Source organism: Anas platyrhynchos, chromosome 1, assembly GCF_047663525.1.
Source record: "Anas platyrhynchos isolate ZD024472 breed Pekin duck chromosome 1, IASCAAS_PekinDuck_T2T, whole genome shotgun sequence".
NCBI classification, from domain to species: Eukaryota; Metazoa; Chordata; class Aves; order Anseriformes; family Anatidae; genus Anas; species Anas platyrhynchos.
This window is the reverse complement of record NC_092587.1, coordinates 111,473,827-111,495,615: the sequence shown is the minus strand read 5'-3', so window position 1 is coordinate 111,495,615 and position 21,789 is coordinate 111,473,827. Positions and strand designations below refer to the sequence as shown.

Genomic DNA, 21,789 nt, shown 5'->3' with positions numbered 1-21,789 from the left:
AGCTAAGCTTCTAAAAACTTTTTGACGTGTCAGTGTTTTATAAATTCATAGCTGCCAACAGAGAGAACAATAATTTTACATGATATTTCTGAAAAGACTGGCTGGTCACCTGGTGCAATTTGAAATGAGGTTATAGCAAGCAGTATTTTTCAAGTCATTCAAAATTGGTACAGTAAAGGTATAGTGGTTAATTTTTAAGATGGTATATGCAGAATGTGAAACAAGGCTGTTATTTTTATCAAACATCACACATCTCTGATTCCCAGAAGAAAAGATCAGCCTGGCAACACCGCAGCTGTTTGTTTTAATACTGCGAATTACTTTTTTCTTCCATACCGGGCCATTTTGCAACACTTGACATGTGTTGACACTTCTTTTCTATACTGGATCAGTTTTCCTTGAACGCCGTTCCTCCTTACTCCACCCATCCTGCCAGCACCACCTGCACACAAACCCGGGCTTACGGCCGGTCTTTTACAGGTCGTGGGTACACATTCACTGCCCTGCGGGAGTCGGGGAGCTTCTGGCTGGCATCTTACTGAACTGAGAAGCACTTTTAGCCTCACAGCTCATTCCACCTGTACCTTTTGCCCTTCGGGTTTAGATCTGGCCTGCTCTGAAATCGAGCAGGGTAATGTTTAAATACGTCCCGCAGAGCTCGCACGCAAGCTGAGCCAAAACGAATGTATGACTTGAGCAACTGCGGAGAGGGGTTGAACCAGGAGACGAGTCCTTAGCTTCCTTTTAGTCCTTCTTTAATCCCCCGGCTGCTCTCCTCTGGCCTCCCTGCTTCACCAGAGGGCCAGGGGAGACGTCCTTGGGCCACCCACCAGTGCCACAGCTTGCATGGGCTCTGTGACGGCCGCCAGTGCAGGACGACGCATTCCTCGGCTAAACAGGAAGTGCCAAGGGATTTCGTACAGGAAGCAAAGCATTTCTTAAAAGGTATTTTAAATGTATTTCTGGACTGAATGCCCCTGACAATCCAGTGAGTTGGGGCTTTCAGCACATACTTCTGGGCTTAACTCATTTTCCATTTCGGTTTTGCAGATCTCCTAAAAACCAGCTTGACAGTTTAGAAGAGCAGATCATTTAATAGAGTTTCCAACAAGTCCGTTTTGTTTTAGTACTATCATGAGCAACAGCTTCTTAGCTACCTACTTGAAAAAAAAATCAGTGCATCATTCTAAATCAAATTCACTTTGCAAATATATGTTCGCATGAAGAAGACCTTACTTCACCTTGTAAATCAAAGCTGCACTCTGGAGAGAGGTTTCATACCACGGGGCTCAGTATCATTTTTCTCAAGGTGACCTCAGTTGTTAAGTATGAAGGTTGCATTTGATATGTCACTTCCTTTCTCTAAGTCAAAAAAAAAAATGAACCTGTGTGTCTTTAGATCATCAGAGATCTGCTTATGACCAAAAGTTGTTTTAATCCTGATTTGTGTTGACATTTAAAAGAGTCCAAGCAGATTTCGTTTGCCACCCTGGATAAGAGTTTGGAGGGTGATAACTCTGCTGCATGTGTAGAGTGCCCCTGGATGAATTCTACTTTATTAGTTTATAGTCTTTCTTCTGCACACTTGGGATGAGATCATGAAAGTGTAAATGGCTGTTATCTTCAAAGGCCTCTTTTATACTGATAGAACTCCACCTTACTGACTTGTATTAATAATCTATTGCAATCCTAATTAGTTCACATCAAGGTCAGTGTTTTGTGGTGGATAAAATGACTGTAAACTCCAGAGAGTAAGTTTTTTCTTCCAATACTTTCATGTGGAAAAAGGGGAGGGAGCACAGAAAGTATTAAAAGAAAGAGAGGGAGAGATTGATGAGGACTTTTTGTTTATCTGTAGGCTAAAGAACTTTAATATGGTGTAATTAGCTCACATCATCGGGAGCAACCTTTAAGATACCTGAGGCCACGCCATAGTCATTCCTTTATCACCGTGTCTCACGGTTGACTGTGGAGACTTCCTCGTTCAGCTCTGCTCCTTCATTTGTGGCATTTTGTTTCCCACTGGGAATAATCCTTTTTTCATCCTGGTATTTAATTTTCTTGAACTGCAGTCAGAGAGCAAGGGAACACCTCCCCGTGCTGTGAACTCATCACTGCCCTTTTGAACACCCCAAGTCCTGGTAAGGCGATGGCTCAGGGGCTGGGCACCAGGCTATCAGAAGCCCCCCAGGACCAGCAGGGTCAGGTCCAGCCCCCTGGCACAGAGGGTATTGCCCTAGAGGGGAAGGCACACGTAGTCCTATGCCTGCAAATACTGACTCAGTGCAACTTCCAGGTGCTGGCCCAGGAGACACCTTGCCGCTTCCTTTCGTCTTGTTCTGCCCATGAAAGAGAAACTTCGGAGGTGTAACCAGGGTGGGATTCACTTCACCTAGCTCGAGACATCCATGTTTTGTGTGTCTCCGTCTGACACAGTTGTCTGGAATCAGCAACTGGGGAGGGAAACAGCTGTTCCTCGGGTGTGATTCACCTGGCTTGGCTGAGATGTCTCCCTTCGCTGCAATGGCTTGCTCTCCAACAATGTCTGTTTTGCCCTGTTGGCAATAAAGAGAGTCTAGACAAGTAGCTCAGAGGTAGACAGCTACACTGTAGATCTCTCAGGTGGGATGAATCCTCCCCCAAGAGCCAAGCCAACAGCAGGCAACATTACACGTTGTACACAATTAGCGCCCTACTGCTACGTTTGCATTTCCAGGGCATGACATACCTGCCCAAGGCAGGCTGAAAGCAGCTCTTTCTCCTGCCAGCAGCAGGGCAGTGAGATGGGCTGATGGACCTGCTTCTCGGGGAGCGTTGTGCCCCACCTGAACCCTACGCTTCGGGTAGACTGCTTTCAGGATGTGAGCTAACTAGGATAAAGTGGATACATCCCCCCCCCAAGCAGTTTTTCCAGGTGAACTTTCCTTGCCGGGGTGACATCAGGTAATTCATTTGTGCTCTGACTCAGCCAAGTGCTGAGCTCCGTGCCCTGAGTGCTCTGCTGAGCTGGAGCCTTGCTTTCTGCGTGCATCAGTTCTCCTTCTGCTAAAATGAGGGTTGTAATGATACCCTTCCTTGGGGGGCAGCATGAGGATCAGGTAATTAATTAGCTGGGAGGCTTTCACATACTAGAGTGGTTCAGGGAAAGCAAGGAGAAGAGCAGCACCAGCACCTAGAGCAGCAGGCAGAATAAAAGAAGAATCGAAGAATCATTTAGGCTGGAAAAGACCTGGGGAGTGGGCAGCTGGGGCAGGACCAGGGGGTCTCTGTTGTTGGGGTGGGGGGGTTGCCGTGCGGACAGGTCAGGGATTCCCCTCCAGGCTCAGAGAGATGAGATTTCTAGGTGTGGGTTTACCGAGACGGCTCAGGAAGTGCTCCCAGGAACTGCCGTGCCATACAGCAGGTAGACAAGTGTGTGTGCGTGTGCGTGCATGTACACACGTGTACGTGCACACGTTGTCATCCTGCGTGCCTTCCCTCTCCTCCAGCCCACATCGCACGACCTCCGAGGCTGGGCACAACGGGACAAAGGGGGATGTTCGCCCGCCGCCGCCACCGGCGCACTATCTGTCCCTGATTCCCTCGCTGTTTCGGTTTGTGCCTTCACTGTTTGCCTAAAGATAGGGGAAAACACTGCATTGAGTCTGGCTGCCTGCCTCTTACAGAGGAGCCAAAAGAGTGGAAGGTCAAGGCTGAATTCCTTTATTTCTTTCCTTGCTGATGCGGGGAGGGAGGGAAGTGGAGGACATGCGAACAGTGGAATGGAGTCTCCCTCTTGAATAAATAGCTGCAGCTCTCTGGGGTGACTCACACCTTGCAAGACAAAGAACAATGCATCCTTAATTTGCAAAACTCAGCCTTCCAACTGCTGTGTGTCACTGGCACCGAGAGACTTTGCAGTTTGCCCATAATGCCATCATGTTCTTCAAAGCAGCAGTGACGCCAGCCCAGAAGGAGTGTGCTTACTCAGTAGGAGAGATGGTTTATATTTCATTTGAGCAGCTTATGTACTAACCTGCTAGGACAGCACATATGCTGATTGTGAAATCGGAGTTTTCACAGTTCAGTATTTGGAGCTGTCTGCACTTCCTGATTCCGGCACCAAGTTAGCAATGAACCCTGAGTCCTTTTTTTGGGGGGCCCCTCTCCCCGCAATCACTTACCGTTCCTAAAATGCCACTTTGGTGCTTCTTTACTGTGTGTTGTGCGTATGCAGTTGTGCTAGTCCAGGCAGATCATTAAGGAAGCTTTAAACTTGAAGGAATATTCATTGCTCCTTCTGTCCCCAAAATACACACAGCAGAACAGGTGCTTTCTTCTGCTGCCTTTGGTAGCACTTCTCAGCACCGTAATATCACTGAAGCGCTTCATTTCTTGATGTGGACACAAAGAGAGTGAAGGAAATTCAAACAAATTGTTAGAATGCACTGATTTTTATTTTATTATTTTCTCCTCCCTGCCATCAATTCTAAAGAAAAGCTAGCAAAAATGTTCCCGTGAGATTTCTGTTCTGTCGGTGTCTGATATGCTCAAAGGCTCAGTCTGACAGATTTGCACCATTTTCTTCCTCAAGACCCTTTCTAGTGCAGTATTGAAAAGAAATGAGCTAACTTGCTAATCAGGGCCACAGAGAAGACCAGTGGGGGGTAAGTTGCACACAGAAACTGAATACAAAGGGGATTGAAGAGCAAAACTGGTGCACTGCACCCCAGCACCTGGTCACACCACTTTGCATCCCTGGGTTTTTATGGTCTTCTTTACTTGATCCTTCTCAGGGGTTGGCACCTTGCTGTATGTCCATGCCATACCTAGGATACTTTGGGAGTTCCCTGGAAGTTCATGGCAGCTAGAACCAGCAGCGTCAGCAACTGGTTTGGGAAAGGTTTCTGCTCAAGGTTCACATTTGTCTCCTTTAGTCTCCAGAGTCTGATTCCTCCGTATGGGGAAATTCTCTCCTCCTCCTATCCCGTGGGAGATTTTTTTGGAGGCTCAAATGCCTCTAGATTTTCTCTAGCCTTTGTAATACCCCACAAAACCACAGTAATATTGAACTAAAATGAAAACAAACACAGGTAGGAGGTTTCTGCCAAAGATCTCTCTTCCAGAGAATAGCTGGGGATTTGGGTGGGTTCCCCTCCCCATAACTTAACACATTTCCAGGCACACAACATATCCGTCACTGTTGCTCTCAACCATAATAAGCCCTGCCACCTGTTAGCAACCCAGAAGGGGCTTTTCAAGGCTGCGGAGAGGAGCGAGTGCTCACCTCCTATAAATTTTCCGTGGAAATTGGAAGGCCTTGAAAAACTTTGCCCGGGGGCACATCAGAGCTCGCACCCACCTCGATGAAACCTCCTGGCTCCTGTGCTGGGAGGTGGCTCTGCGGTGCCGCAGCGGTCTCCACAGCCGGGCACACAGAGGGAAACCACCCCGCGGGCTGGAGTGGCTGCTGGTGGAATTTTACTGTTGGCTCTGTAATTTTCCAGCTCTCCGTGTTCCAGCGCGGAGAGGTGCGAGAATACCAGCCTTGTGTGGCGGCCGCCACAGCCGCTGCCACTGCTGCTGCCGGCGAGGGACTTGTCCTTTGGAAAGTCCCCCCTTTGCTTATGCTACTGACTAATTCTTCCAGCCGCCGGCAGATGACACCTTTTCACGGTGCTGTGTGAGGCTGAGGATTTGCTGGGTCCCGAGGGAGGGAGTGAAATTGAATCGTTTAGGATGCACTGCTTTAGAAAGGGGCTTGCTCGGACTCACGCAGGAGCGTGTGCTGCTCACACCTTCACCTGAAACTTCAGGGAGGAAGGAGAGAAAGCAATCGGGAAGAAGAGGCAGGGAGAGACAGGCAGGTGAAAGATGCTGGAAAAAGGGGGTTGGGGAGGAGGAAAGGACGAGCAGAAGGTTTCAGGCAGGCGGTATCTTTCTGCTGAGCCTAAAGCTGCACGGAGTATTTCTGTGCTCGCAGTCCGTTTCCCCTATTAAGCAACACACCTCTCCGAATGAGCAAGTCCAGTCAGGACCGTTCCTGCCTTGCACTCAAAGGAAGGCAAAGTCACACCATAAAAACTGTTTCCCTTTGGAAAGATTAGCAAATCAGACCGGGGAGGGGAGGCGGACGAATCCCAGACTCAGGAAAGCTGTTCAAAGCAGCTGAGGATCCTGCTCTTCCCTTGTCTGCCTCCGAGCTGACACCGGGAAACTAATCCCAGCTTTCATTCACCCGTCTCCTCTGCCAGTTGCTGCCTTTATAGCGCTTGCCAGGACGGTGGGGCGATTGCAAAGCCCGGTGCTACGCGACTTTCGGGGCTTGTTGCGCACGACTGACAGAAATTTTTGCAACTCGAGAGAAAAGCCTGGCAGCAGCAGCGGCTGTTTCGCAACGCATCTTCAGCTCGCCACGCCGAGGACGACGGGATCCTCACCGACGCAGCCAGCGGCTGATTAACCGCTCGCTCCTCGGGGCCGGCTTCTTCATCTCCCCTGGCCGGGGGCTGTGCCAAATCCCTGGCAGAAGGCTCCCTGTCCCCGCAGTGATGCTTCCCGAGGCGGAGGGCAGCTGGCAGGGCCGCAAGGGGAAGGCGGCGAGGCGTACCTGCTGCCTCGCAGGCCAGGCCGCTGCCGGCTCCCGCCGTGCGCCATCGCCTCCTGACTCACATCCTGCTGCTCCTCGCAGCGGCTTCCAGGAACACGCTGTATCATACTGGGATTTGGCCCCGCAGCCCCACTTGGCTGGGAGGCAGCGGTGTCTGACCTGCAGCCACACGCCGAGAGCCGTCTCCCTCGGCCCCAAAGGCGGAGTGGAAGGTGTGCGGGAGCCAGCCCGGCCCAGCCGCAGCACCGCCGGGCGGGTTGCCCTTTGCGGCTCGCAGGTGCAGCGGGACCTGCTAGCCGGGCTGAAGTGGAAGCATTCAGTTCGTGAGAGGGCTAAAAGGCGTGAGTTTATGCTCGAAACACACAGCCGCCTTCTCAGCAGATTGCTGAGGCTTACTACATCCATCACACAGCACAGGCGAGGGGATAGGAGCGAACACCTTGACTGCCATCCCACACCACACCGCCATCCCACTGCCACGACCCCATTTACACCCCGGGGTGCTGTCCCCCACCTCTACCCCCATCCCACCCCGGGGTCCAGCCGGTGCTGCGCCGCCCTCTGCCGGTGCCTTCATCACCCCTGGCGAGATGCTTCCCCGCACCCCAACGAGCATTATGCAACGTTTGTAGAGCTTAATTGAGGGCTTTATTTTATTTTTTTCCCCCTCTTCTTTTTTTTTTTTTTTTTTTTCAAACAAGCCGAGCGCAACCTTCTTCTCCTGGCAATAAAACATGACGAGGCTTGAAGGATGGTTCAGTGCTTTCTGCTTAATAGCTTGTTAGGCATGAGGCTGGAGGCCGAGAGCGAGTGACTAGGCAGCAAGGTGTGAATTATTGCACCATAATTCTCGCCCCGGAGTGGTTTATTGCAATTAATAACTGTTTTCATGTTTTTAAATACATTTTCTCACACCATAAAAAGCAGAAATGGAAAGTACTTGCTAATGGGAGAAATACCGGGAGAATTGGGCACAGCTCACCGACTTCCTTGGGTTCGTGCTATTTTGATCTGCTTTTAAATGATTTTGGAGCCCTGCTTGGCTTTAACACCATGTGGGCCCAAAGCCCTGTTATTTCCCTTTGTTGGGGTAGCTCTCCCTGCAAACCTCTTCACAGATATTCAGAGCTAGGAAGCAGCTCCCATTTATTTTCAGTGCATTTTCACCCAGTTCACTTCAGCCACACAGATTCGGTTCCCTGCGGCAGGCTACTAACTTCTGAGAAGTGCATCTCTTTATTTTGAAAGCAGAAAACAGAAGAGAGCAATGCATTCAGAAAGGGTTAGTTGTCTTGTGTGTGTGTGTGTGTGTGTGTGAGTAGCCTAATCCTGCGGCAAATTTGAATCTGTTCCAGTTTAATTTAGGGTAAGCTGAAAGCTGAAGAAAAGCAGATATCACAAAAAAAATTACAATATTCTTTGAGACCCCTACTCCAGATCCTACTGAAGCTGTTGGAAATGCAGACCTTGCCCTGACCGGGAGCCGAATCTGCCTCTCGATAGTGAAATGCTGCCATAAAAATGCTACTACAGTGATTCTTTTCTCCACTTGTTATTAAACAACTGCGACGGTGATGCCTGGGGTCAGCCAGCATAACCTGCTTTCATGTGTGTATGCAACATAATATGCTATATTAACATCCCTGAATAGATTGCAACTTAACCAACCCGACGTCAGAAAAAAAAAGCTGATCTTTAGTATCTAATAGCAGATACAGGGACTGGGAATACAGGTAACAAGATGTAAAATTGATCGGTAGTTAGACCTTTCACTTAAGAAAGACTTAATGGGATTGTGAGATTAATAATGGGGGGTTCTCTGGCTGGCTGTCACTGTTTCAAATACCCCAGGGGTTGGTAATGATAGCAAATGGATGAGGCGGGTCAGATACCCTGGTAGGCTCTTTCCGGATGTGAGCAGACGTGTATTTGGTCCATTATCCAGTTTCCAGTTGGGACACAGCATGAGGCTAATTCTAGTCTCACCAGAAGAGAAGAGATTGTATTTCAGTTTTAGTCCTGTTGGTGTTTAGTAAAGCTGTGACAAGGCCTTGCTTCCCTTTCTGCTACTGCTGCTGCTGCTGCAGCGTGTCCTGCATCTTCTTCCCCTTGTCTGTGTGCTTATTGCACCGGGGGCTGTTTTATGGAGCAGGATGGAGTTTTATGAAGTTTATCCTGCGGACGCTGGGCAAGAAACGAGACAAGCCCATAGCCCCCGTCCTGAAGAGCTAGCGATGTAAGAAACAAGAGAAAAGTGGCAGACAGCTGCCCCACCAGGCAATGGAAGTCAGTGACAGGAGAAAATAGACAGCATGTTCTCTCCTTCCAGTCTGAAAAACAAGGATGGGCGGCAGCACTGCCTTTGCAGCCGTACAGGTCCCTCTGGAGGCAGGGACTTTTCCCCTCTTCCCTTCGGTGCTAGGAGCCGAGGACCTGAGAGCAAGTGATAAGACATTTCCAGTCAAAGGCGCTCAGCTGCAAAATAAACAAGAACAAATACTGGGGACGTGGCCAACTTCAGGATGTGCTCCACAAGCCTCCTCGTTCGAAACTAAAGCTTCCCTGCAACCACAAAATAAGGAGAACGGGAGCAACGTGGAGTTTCCTCCCTCCTGAAAAGGCAGAGAAGCAGAGAGGCCGTGGCCCCAGCTGGAACCTCCTTCTGCAGTGGCAGCGTTGGACAAAGCCCTTGAGAGAGCAGTGGTGGAGAGGAGCCTCTGGCTCCTGCAGCGTCAGCCTTGGCGGGACACTCCAAGGACTCCCTGGGCTGGAAGACAAAACTATGGAGCCTCCAGCCCGGGCCTGGGCGCCTCCAGTGCACATATCTCAGCCCCGGCACTCGGCTGAACTGCTGAACTGGGATCAGTGGGACTGGGTGCTGAAATAAGGCAGGCGCGATTTAATTAACCCCATTTGGGAACTGAAGCATGCGGTGTCGTAGCATTACAAAGCTTACTCTGCCGAAGGTTTGTGGTATTTATCCTAATGCCTCCCCTGGAGACTGAATTCCCTTGTCTGTTTCCGTCGTCTTTAATAAACACCGGCCATACATTAACAGCGAGATGATGTTACAGCTCCGAACGCGGCAGGCTTTGTGCCTACATCTTTTTGTTTGTTGCTGCTAAAGCCCATTTAGTCCAATTGGATGTTGCTTTTAAAACATGAGTCAACTGAATTTATTTTTGAGGAAGTCTGCCTAAAAAAAAAAAAAAATAAATATTGATAATATCTGATTTTGAATATGTTACTCAGCAGAAAAATCTTTAGGAGACTTAAGTTTACTCTGCAAATGCCTTCACTAGTTATTTTTGAAAGGCTCGGAGTTTTGTATAAATCTTCCTTTCTAAACAGATGAAACAAACAAAATGTAAAACTCATCTCCATAAAGCACAACAAAATAATAATTTCCAGATGGGCTTTCTGATGGAAGATCAAAGTCCTTCGTCTCAGACTTGGGAAATTTCCCTTCCATGCTGGTATCAGTTTTATCTGAATGCAGTCCATCCAACATTTGCTTCTTTCAAAAAGGCAATTAGCTAGATGAAGCTGCAGGAGACTGCTCTTAGTGCTGAAGAAAATGGAAAAAGATTTTGCTAAAAACAGTAAACAATGTTGTGGGCAGGGAAGGGGGGTGGATTCATTCTCACTTTGAGTTATACAAAAACTAGACATTTCTATACACTCAAAAATGCCAGTTTTGTATGCAAATATTAAATAAGCAAAATAGAGTTGTTGCTACATTGGTGCAACTGGTTTGGACAAACTCCCTGCTATGCATCTTTGATTTCAGACGTCTTGGGGCTAGAAAATAATAGGCCAGTGTTTTTCCCTATTTAACTAAATGTTTTACGCATCCATGCGGTTTGGGATTTTGCTTCCAAGCACCAGAAACTTCTCCTAAAAGCCTGTACTTGCAGAGCTTCATTGATTTCAGCTTAGCACTTCCACAGTTTGTGCCAGGGTTTCTGTTCCCCGAGTTCAGCCGCTGCTAGTAGATGCACCCCTCCCTCTGAATTGTATTTCTGTATTTTATGCATAGTGTATGTGAAATAGATGTGCAAAATACCTCTCTGCTTCATTCAGGCTGGGATTTTCAAAAGATGGAGGAAGACAAAATCCCCAGTCCTAGCCATCCAACTGGGAATCTGCCTTCTGGAGGAGATTAGTCTCACTCCCCTTCTCTGTCTCTCCGTCTCTCCCACACAGACGCATTTTTATCTTGTTTTTCTCTCTCTACGTACACCCTTGCACAGAAGCACTCACAGTTCGGTATTTTTGTCTTCGTGGTGCCATGCAAGACATGCTTTTTTGGCAAAAAGGGCTGTGAACGCACAGCCTGAAATACTAATGCATCCCAGAAATGAGTAGTCTTTCACCTCGGAAAGCTTAATCTCAGCTTTCCCTGACGGGTTTTCACTGCCTACCGACAATGGGAAAAGGCAAAAAGCTTCACAAGAAAAAAAAAAAACAACCACTCAAAACTCCCAAATGCAGAAATAGTGTTTTAGAAAGCACTTCATCTGTAGGGGGATTATGGCACTGAAATGTAATTACATTGGTATTTAAGTTTCCATGTCCACCACGCCATTGGGTTTGCATACTGGACTGCGAAGCGTTACCATTCCAAACAGCCAATAGGTCTCTTTCTCATTGCAGACACGAGGCAAGTGCAGCCGTCTCCGCCGTGGTCCTACGACCAGTCCTACCAGTACCTGGGCTCCATCGCCACCCCCTCGGTGCACCCCGCCACGCCGATATCACCCGGCAGGGCCAGCGGCATGACGTCCCTCACCGCAGAGCTTTCCAGCCGCCTCTCCGGTAAGCGCCCAAAAATCAGTGCCCCCAGACCAGGTCCTGCTGAAGCCCCTGGCTGATGCCCAAGCAAAACGGGTGCCACATCCTCGTCTGCTGCCACAGCTTCTCCCCAGTGCCAGTGAAGCTTGTGCTGGGCCCTCTGTAGTGAGCCTTCCCAAATGGTTGTGCAAAGAGCGAGGGAGTATGGTTTGGGGCCCAGCATATCGTTGCTGAAAGAGAAAAGAACAGGAGAAAGTAGCACTTTGAAGATGTCTGGAACTATTAAAATCATTTAGATAGCCGGGGAGCTGTCGTATCTGCCAAGAAATAAATGCCACAGATACTCCAGTTCTGTTTCCTCCCTCACTCTAAATTCAGACCAGAGCACAGCAAATTATGGGTGGACACGCTGCATGCAAGATAGTATTTTTTGACATCTTAAGTGTTGCGCTGTACTGTCTTGTTACATCTTTCTCAAATTGTACCGCCGAGCTTTACAAGCCAACATAAAAATATAGCGTGGAAGTGAAAGCTACCCCCGTGGCTTGCAGCATACTCAGCTGACCATATGCTGACTCTAACCCCACATATTGAACCAATATGTGTGTGTTCCATAGCAGGAATTTTCCTTAAATGAATGAGAGCCATATCATCCAAATTTGCACATGGCTTTTTCAAAAATATCTTATTTGGCCGCACATATTGCTCTCATTTGAATAATCAGGGCTTCTTCTAAGATCAGAGGGAATCACTTAAATGTGCTCCAGCCTGTCCTGTTGTTGTCATTACAGAACCTGCTTTGGAAGAGTCAAAGGGATGATGCCCACCAAAGTAAACTATTTGTTAGTCCTGGGTGCTAATTACATCACAGAGCTACCCAAAAAAAGCAGGAACCCTTTCTTGGGGGGGAAAAAAATAATAATAAATAAAAAAAATAAATCTTGTTTTTTAAAAAAATGTCCGTAACTATCCACATTTTTCATTGAAGTACTTTTTTTTATTATTATTATTATTTTTAATGAAAAGACTTCTTTTTAATTTTCCCCCAGCTCTTTCTCTACATGGAGGCTCATCTCTACAAAACCTGTTTTTTTATAATGCTTCTGAAATATTACCCGTACATTAAATGTCATTCAGTACTTCCAGTAAAATATTTCAATACTTTCTCCCCAACCCCATTACTGTCACACACACGTGCTGCCTATTTAAATTACTCATGGTCAAAACAGACAGCAAGTCTGAGGGATTTTAGGTCCTACCATCTAAAGATATGGTGCCTCAAAAGGAAAAAGAAGGCTATGGGACATACTTGAAACACCTTGACATTAGTTTTGTTTTTCTGCTGTTTGCCAACCTGGGCAGAAGAAACCCTCATTTGACAAGTGATGTGTCTAGGCAGTTTCAAGAAGTTTGATTTCTTTCTCAGGAATGAGGTGTGGAAGCACCATTTAAAGTCTGGCAGGTTGTCAGATGTCACCTTCAGCCTAAGCTATCCTTAACCTCCTGCCATTCCACACCATAGCGTCTTGCTGTGTTAAATCTAAATGTGCTTGGGTCTGGGGGAAGGAAGTGTCTTCAGGGGTCCCACTGATCTTCCAGAAAAAAAAATAGATACAGAAGGCAAACTCAAAAAGGAAGCATCCAGCATGCGTCAAAGCTTTTCTAAGAAATTTGTAGAAATTCATCAGCGTGTTGGCTGCGCGGCTGACGAGCTTTCAGAGCTTGGCGCTGGAGTGTGTCTGCTCTAGCTTTAAAACCAGTCAGAGCCAAGAGCTTTGTTTTCTCTCTGCTTCTTCTCATGAGTATTTCCTTCAGCGCATGGCTCCTGCCGACTCCACGCCTTGTCTGACAGGAGAAGTTGTCTTCTGGAAAGATTTTTTTTCTTAATTATTGTTGTTATTTTAATCACGCACTGCTGCCAACTCTAGGGACTGACACCTTCCATTAATCTGAGTCATGATGAAGATCCTTTCTAAAGAGGCTGTTACCTGCTCTTCTTGTTTAATCCTTGCACACCAGGAAAGGAGATGGTGGGAGTGGGCATCCTTTCACTGATGTCAGACAAAGCGGAGCACAATTTGACCAACCTATAAAACCTCTGCTTAGCAGGATGAGAAAGGTTTCTAGTACAAATGAAAGGGGGAAAAAAAAAAAAAAAAACACATCCAACTCCCAAAGATATAATTCTGCTTTAAAAAGGCATTGCTTTTTTATATCCTCATTAGAGCCAAGATTTTCAGAAGTTAGTAACAACTGTGTAGACGTCATATGAAGACCCAGATTCAAAGACCTTAAATGAACCTGATTTTTCTTGACTTTGGTAGTGTCGAGAGTCAATGTGGAGCTGTGCTCCTAAGTGCTAACAGCTGGGCTAAGCCTGTGTGTGTAGACCTTGCCTGTGTATGTTCGTGTACCCGAAGGACAATGTGTGCTCCAGGGAGCTTCCCATTTGAGTCAGCAAATAAAACAGGGAGCAAGGAGAAACTATGCAGAAGCCGGATGATTTGTATTTAGGTCCCATCAGTGTCCCTGGTGACTCATGTGATTCTGAGCAAGGCTGAGATCTGCATCCCCATCCCACACCCAGCCGCTGAGGATGAGGACACTGGAAGTGTAAACAATTGTATGTGCTGTAAGGTCTTTAGGAGCGAGCACATACACATACAAGACGATGTGAGAGCTTGGCACTCCTCTTTAATTGCTGCTTTACTGAAATTAATCCAAAACATCCAGACCTGCAAGCACTACAGTGACCGTGTCAGAGACGAGGTGAGGGACAGCTCTGTTCTGTCCCCAGCAGCACCGCTTTGGCGAGCTGTAGAACAGGGTTCGGATGTTGATTATTGCCTTGAAAAGGTGAACCTCTGCTCTGCCAGCTTAACAGCTCTCTGCCTTCCTTCCCTGCGCTCCAGGTGCTTCCGACCTGACGGCATTCAGTGACCCCAGGGTGGGGATTGACCGCTCCTTCTCCGCGCTCCCTTCCATTTCCGACCCTCGGATGCACTACCCGGGAGCGTTCACCTACACGCCGACGCCCGTCAGTTCGGGGATCGGGATCGGTATGTCTGCCATGTCCACGGCCACGAGATACCACACCTATCTCCCGCCTCCGTACCCCGGCTCCTCTCAGGCCCAAGGCAGCCCGTTCCAGACCAGCTCGCCCTCGTACCACCTCTACTACGGAACCTCGGCCGGGTCCTATCAGTTCTCCATGATCTCGGGGGGAGACCGGTCCCCCCCGCGCATCCACCCTCCTTGCACCAATGCTTCCACGGGATCGACACTCCTCAACCCCAACCTTCCCAACCAAAGCGATGTGGTTGAGGCAGAAGGGAGCCACAGCAACTCCCCGACTAACATGGGCACCACGGCAAGGCTAGAGGAAGCGGTGTGGCGACCGTACTGAATGCATTTTATGTAGTCACGGGGCCAGGACTGACGTGCTTTCGATTTACCGATGCCTGTAGGTATCCCATAAACACCTGTCTTGCTTGTGGGCCCTGCCATGTTCATACATCACTTCCAGAAGCAAACTCTCCAGAAGTCAGCGCTCCCAGGAGCGGTGGTGTGCGTTGGCCAGCCAGCTGTGGGGCTGGCGAAGCAGCGGCACGCCAACAAGGTACCCTCTCGGGGGGCTGAGCTTCTGGAAAGGAAGACGTGCAGGTTGGTGGCCTGTAGGTAGTGAGGGTGGGTAGGAAGATACCCAGTTTGTTTCCAGGCCTGTGGCTTCCAAACGTGCCCGGGCTTGAAGGTCTCCACAGCCCTAAAGAGTTCACTTCTATTTTTAAGACTTAAGACCTAAAAGAATCTTAGTGAGTTTACTGCATCTTACGGACATATTAACTATAAGGAAGTATAGGAAGATTCCCAGAGGGAAACTGTGAACGCTTCTGTTTTAGCAATGCTGTGAATGAGAGGTTTTATATGTTGGACTTCATCCTTTCTTTTTTTTTTTTTTTTTTAACCATGTTGTATATTCCAAAGAATATGGAATTTTTTTATTGCTGTTTTTTTTGTTTTGTTTTGTTTTGGGTTCTTTTGTTGGTTTTATTTTATTTTTTTTTTGGATGCAACTCATCCTGCTTTGCATCTAATTTGTTTTATTTCTCTTGGCACCTTATAAATTGCAAAAAAAAAGATTTTACTTTTTTTTGTTGTTTTAATCATGCTTGCTTCTTTCTTGCTTTGTCAACTGAAAGAATCAGCCCTTTTTCAATAAGTTAATTTAACTTTTTTCTCTTGGACTTTTTTTTTTTTTAATACGACGGCTACAGCCTTGGGTCATTTTCAACTACTGTACTATTTGATGAGTTCATTGATATTTATGCTTGATATTTAGACTTTTCTTATTTGTTGATACTATTATTATTTAAATATGCCTATATAAAAAAAAAAATCAGCAATTGCCTTTTTTGGTAGCAGCCAAAGTCAAATTTATCACATTGAAAAAGGCTGGAATAACGATGGGTAAAGTGACCTCCTAATTATATGGAAATATTGTTTACAATTCTCCCTTTCATTTTACTCAGCTAGCTGGGCTCTGAGCCTCAGAGGTGTGTAGATGCCCTGTTCTCACTGAAACGACTGATGCACCAGAAGCCCTGAGAAGGCACTGTGCCTCCCCACCCAGTGGAGTCATCTCTCCCCACCCCTTCCTCACTTTTCCTTCGTCACCAGCGGTGATGTTCAGGATCAGCAGTCAGGAGGTACATATATCATAAGGCAGACTCTATATTCCCTAATTAAATACATCCTCATACGTAGTCTTTCAAATCAAAAGGCAATACACGGTTAGCATGGCAAGGGTGAAGTCCTGGCTCTGCAAGAATCAACGTGAGGCTTGCTCCCGGCTCAGTGGAGCCAAGATTTCTGTGCAGTACAAGAGCCATGTTCCAGCCTACTGGAAAATAGATCAAGCCGTGCATCGTGAAATAGCTCGGGCTGAACAGGGTTGTCAGGCTCATCTGGAAAGCAGGCCAGCGAAGAAGGGGCCTTAACGGTTCCTCCGCCACCAAATTCTGGGGGAAGAGGAAGGAGATTTAAAACTGGTGCACAAACTAGTCTGTCCTGTAGCAAATCTGCAAGCCTTATTCTAACAGCATGTTAATACAGAGTCGTCATCGTTGCCCATCGTTACAGCACAAACATATCAGATGTCACTGTAAAGTTTATGGCACTATTTTATTTGAGGGTTTGGTCTGAATGCAGTTGTTGTACTACTCATTAATTGCAAACTGCTGATGTTGACACGTGTGCGTACCAAATGATCTGATTATTATTTAATGTACCTCTTAAACGAGTGAAACAATTGCAGGTCAACTCAGAGAGTATTTGAAAGCAGGACTTCAGATCAGTGTTTGATGTTTAAAAAAAAAAAAATTAAAAGGATTCAAATTAAAAAGATCCTTGGCTGCAGGCAGCAAAACAGCTGGACTTATTTAAAACCATTTGTTTTTCAAGTTTTCTTTTTTTTATATATGATTTTGCTTCTTTGTTTAAGACAGATGCAGTAGCACTTTGGTATTGAACAGTTACAAATTGAAGAATTTACATTGTCAATAAGGTCATTTTTGTGCAGAAAATAGGGAGTGTTTCAAGAGATCTCAGCAAAAGTTCAAAATGGTTCTGTTAAAATACATACATGGCCCTGTGATTTTAATTTTGCATAATATTATTTGTCATTTTCTAGAGTTTGCTCTGAACAAAAAAGGCAGACAACATCCAAAAAAACAATATCAGAACAGTTAAAAATGCATTTTGGCAGTATGGAGACCTTGCTGAATATGGAAATAGAGAGACCCTACCTGTTGTGACATTTTACATAGTTAGAACCTCACCTCTTCAGTAGCCTAAAAAAAAGTCCTTCGTCACTAAACAGTAGCTCTGTTGCAGAATCCACCTTACATGTTCTCTGTCGCTGTGCAATTAAAACCATCGCTGAACCACAGCTTTCACATCGGCCTCGTGACCGGAGCACCCAAGTGCATAGTGCTGTGAGTGGGAACCCAAAAGTGAGGGCGAGGAGCCGCAGGGGAGCTGGATGCCTCGGCTCGCAGGGCACGGCTGCGGGTGGCCGGGTGCCTTCAGCCCGGAGGCAGGAGTGAGGTTGCTGTGGTCAGTGCACTCCCAGGCTGGTCTCTCGCCACAGCCACGACTGCTCTCTGCTAAAGCCCTTTGCCCATTTTAGCCCCTAGTGTTGTGCTGCCTGCTTCTGACACCAAAGCATCAGGGATCCAGAAGAACGTGGCATCTCTCAGCCTGGAGATCAGGTCTAATACATAATGTTTCTGGCTATGCATCTGCCGTCTTCATGCTTGCCTCGAAGCCAAACTTTGATTTTACACTCCCTGGTGTGAACAGTATGAGAAAGTGCAGAGTTGGCCACCACACTTACCCTGTGTCTGTGCTGAAACGTAACCAAAACCTGGGATTTCCCAGCCCTCACTTGTGATAATTGCCAGCAGCTAAACTCCCGAGTCTAACCTCTCTGTGCATGTCAAACACAAAACAAAGCAGTGCCCTCTTTACAGAGGAAAACCTAAGTTTATTATCCCTTTTAATTAGCCTGTTTAACCACCGTGGGCTACAGTGTGTTCACACAAGTGCTTATGAGACACCACAGTTTACTCAAATCTCTATTTTTCTAGCCATCCCCTGTCCCACTAAGGACAGCAAAGATCTCTGAGGCTATAAAAATTCTCTCGCGTCATTCCTCTCATACCTTAACAGCACTTAGCAGGCAGAAAGAGGACGGGCAGGTGAAACACTTCTGCCATTCACGTCTCCAAATTATAATGTATGAGTATATATTTTTATATATATAATATATATATATATATTTATATAGTTTTATCATCCCAGTTGCTGAGTGGAATCCAAAAAGCACTGCTGTGCTTCTCTTTGCAAGTCACAGTCAGCAGAGTGCCTTAGGCTCCTTCCCCGGCCGACACGCAGCTAATGGCAGCTCGCGTGCTCCTCTCACGAGACACAGCCCGTTGTCCAGAGGCAGCCTTATCAAACAACTTCAAGGTCAATACAGGGCCCAGCTCTCGATTGCGCCCCTTACTTGGCTTGCAAACAGCCTTTCTGCTCACTTCCAGAGTTCCCGATACGCTTCCAGAGCAATGTCAAGGAGCTTTAGTGCAAAGGGGAGGCAGCCGCAAGGAGCATCGCTGCTGCTAAGGGTTTCGTTTGTAGAGTTACGCCAAATGAGCTTCTGGAAAGGAGAAAAACAGTTTCCTCCAAATGGCCCACAGTCTTTGAGTCTTTGTCAGAGTGTTCCGAGTTGCCTGCACTCTTGAAACATTCATTACTGCTTTCTGGATGACCTTTTCCATTTGGGTATTTGAAGATTCAGGATGAGTGGATCGTTTTCAATCTGAGCAAAACACTTTCTTGTTTTCCTGCATCACAACATTCTCGTATTTTATTTTTGTTAACCTCGCTTGGTCAGTACTGATCACTTGGCATTTTTCTCCTTGTCCTAAGAGGGTTGCATCAACAGAGTTACTTGTATTTATGTATGTAAATAGATTTCTAAAGCTTCATAGCAAAATATTTAGTGCTTGTAATTACTCCGCGTTTTTTTTTTTTTTTCATTTTTCTGTGTTTTTAATGAACTTACCTTTGTTTGCTTAAATACTGTAGTGAGACTTATTTCTTTCCAAATTAGTTATTTTTAGGCTTCAAGATTAACTACATTTTATTCACTTTTGTAAACAGTTATAGCATGGTCTCTATTCAACACTCTTCACTTTTTTGTGGTAGGGGAGAAACGAATGTGCAAAAATCTGTGGGTTATTTGTGGTATTCTGGGTATGACAATTACACCTTTCTTTCAAACAAAAACTAAACTTTCAGTCTGAGGTGGCAGTATGGCAAGTCTGAGGGGAGGACACAGTGGGAGATGCACTCCTATCAGAACGGCAACAAAGTGCATCCGTTCAGCATTTACTGGATCTGTTTACAAACCAGATGCCGCAGCATACTGGAACAGTCACATTTTCCCTTGACACTGTCATGCTGAACATTTCCAGAAGGGGAAACTACCAGGTCCTGGAAGTTTGCTTTTCTGTTTTTGATTGCTGGGGATTTTTCTTTGGGGGGGCGGGAGGGAGGCTGCTGTTTTTTTGGAACCAGATAGGAAAAGAGAATAGAGTAGACTTTTCCCCCACTACAGGAAGTCTCTAGATACCACGTCAGAGTAGACTCTTGCTGTACATAGGGATGGCTGTGTCCAGCGCCACGGGAAAACTCATTACAACTAGCACGCAGAGCAGCTGGACTGCTGCGTTAGTTCTAATGAAGACTTTCTTTCTTTCTTTGTACCACAGTTTCCTCTGTAAATTCAATATCATAATTAGTGTGAATGACAAATAAAATGTTTGACAAGTATGCACATTGGCTTGCTGCGTTCTTTCATCAGGGAGAAAACTGTCAGAGAGAGAGCAACCATCAAAAGAAGGATATTGACAGTGTAGTATTCACAACATCAAAAACACATTTCCACATATATATATTTTCCAATTAATTTATTTCTTTTTTAACATTAAGTTTTTAACATTAAATGACATTTTTTCTGCTGTGGGGTGACCTGGCCTGCTATCCAATAGGATCATCAAAACAGGACTGAAATGAAACTTTGCATGTACAGAAGCCTGATAATTGAATTACCTTGATCAAATTTGAATAATCTAAGATTTTCTATAGCTTTTATTCTTCTCCCTTAATCTTTTTCTTCTTGGGTTGGATCCTTCTTGATATTGATGAGTTCAGCCTTGCTTGAGGAGCACCAAAAGACTTAGTTTGAGGTCACGCTACTTATGCTGCTTATAAGATACACTGGTGTTTGTTTGTTTTGTCTTGAAATAAATAATGGAACAGTAGTGTTACATTAGTATGTAGTGAAACATTAATATGGGGGAATCGAGCTTTCAAAATGAGAAGAAAAAAAAAACAGAGTCAATATTGAAAGCTCAATCTGAAAGCCTCTGTATATGTACATACAGATATATATATAAAATCTTCTAATATTAGCCTGACAGAATATACTGCATTATATAAAGAAGCTTTCAGCAGTATCCTGCTATACAATAATGTATACATACAAGGATTAACTTTCATCTACTACTCTCAGTGAAAAACAAGCTACAAAGCAAACTACTGCAGCTATAATTTTTCTGACAACTCGTCAGGTAGCATTCCATCTCTCAAATGATAACTCATATTATCTTTTTAAAATTAGGATCAAGAGACTAAGAGAGAACAGCTCCTGAATTCCAGGTACTTAACTTTCTAACCTCTTCCTAACCTATTCAGGTTGGGCTCACGCATACCTCTGACACAGTTACTGCTCGGTGTGACCACATGACATTTTATTTCTGGCACAATCCCACGTTATCCCAACAGCACTGCACTTACATTTTTGCAAGGGTCTGCCACAAAGATTCTTCTCCTTGCCCTCTGAAACCCAAAAGCATTGTAGAGGTGGATGCGCAAGCAGGGCGCATTCTAATTTTGTTCCTTTCTGGAACACAACAGGAAGAGAAGTTACAAATAGTGAGGGCAAAACAACAACCACCACCACATCACCACCCTGGGCAACTCAGCAGAAAGATTCACCCCTCTGCCCTCCGGGGAGCTGCCCCCGGGCATCCCAGAGGCCAGGAGGCTGGGCCATGCCTTCTTCTGGCAGCTGGGAGAGGCCGGCTCAGCCCCAGCTCTGGCTGCTGGAGGGGAGGAAGAGGGAAGGGCGGAAAGGTGAGGAAGACAAAGGCTGGAGGCTGCTGTTTGTGAGAGGAGGGGCTGGCGAGGGTGAACCCACAAGGCTGTTGACTTGTTGTTACACCTTACACCCTGACTGACAGCTTCTGGTGGCCTTCAATTATAGAGGCCATTGTCACGGGTGCTCTCCCACACTGCTTTGTTTGACTTGTGCAATGAGGAAACATCCCTCCCTGCGGAGCCGGGCTGCAGAGCTGAAGCAGCTTATTAAATGCTATCAGCCTGTACGTCTCAACACAGCTGTCCTGGAAAGACAACACAGGTGTGTTACCTTTGGCTTACGTGGCTTTTTTTTTTTTTCCCCTCTTTTCAGTGGCTTGTCACACAAGACAACAGGCAGGGATTAGTGGCGCAGTGCGCTGTGCCCAGGAGTCACAGCCCTTTTTCGGAGCAGGCACAGAAACGCCGGGGCTCGGTGCGACGTGTGTGGTCACAGACCTGACAGTGAACTCCGCGTTAGCTGCTCCCAGACAGGCCTTGTTCACAGCATCCAGGGCTTACGAGCCTATCACCACTGCCACTGCTACGGTACTGGAAGACCTTGCGATGACACTGTGGTTTCCAGACATGACTAAAGCATGACTCAGTCCAGCGCTGTGAAAGGGCCAAAAATATAATTTAGC

General features: G+C 46.4%; 1 protein-coding gene across 6 annotated transcripts in view; it reads left to right on the top strand.

Moving 5' to 3' along the window:
* The window catches only part of RUNX1 (RUNX family transcription factor 1), a 156,072-nt gene extending 136,295 nt beyond the window's left edge, over window positions 1-19,777 (top strand). For all 6 annotated transcript variants that reach the window (XM_072026738.1, XM_027449139.3, XM_038166404.2 and 3 more), the window contains 2 exons: window positions 11,246-11,407; window positions 14,296-19,777. In XM_072026738.1, the coding sequence (XP_071882839.1) occupies window positions 11,246-11,407; window positions 14,296-14,789 (656 nt within the window). In that variant the 3' untranslated portion in view covers window positions 14,790-19,777. The remainder of the gene's footprint in view (window positions 1-11,245; window positions 11,408-14,295) is intronic.
* The last annotated feature ends 2,012 nt before the right edge of the window (window positions 19,778-21,789 follow it).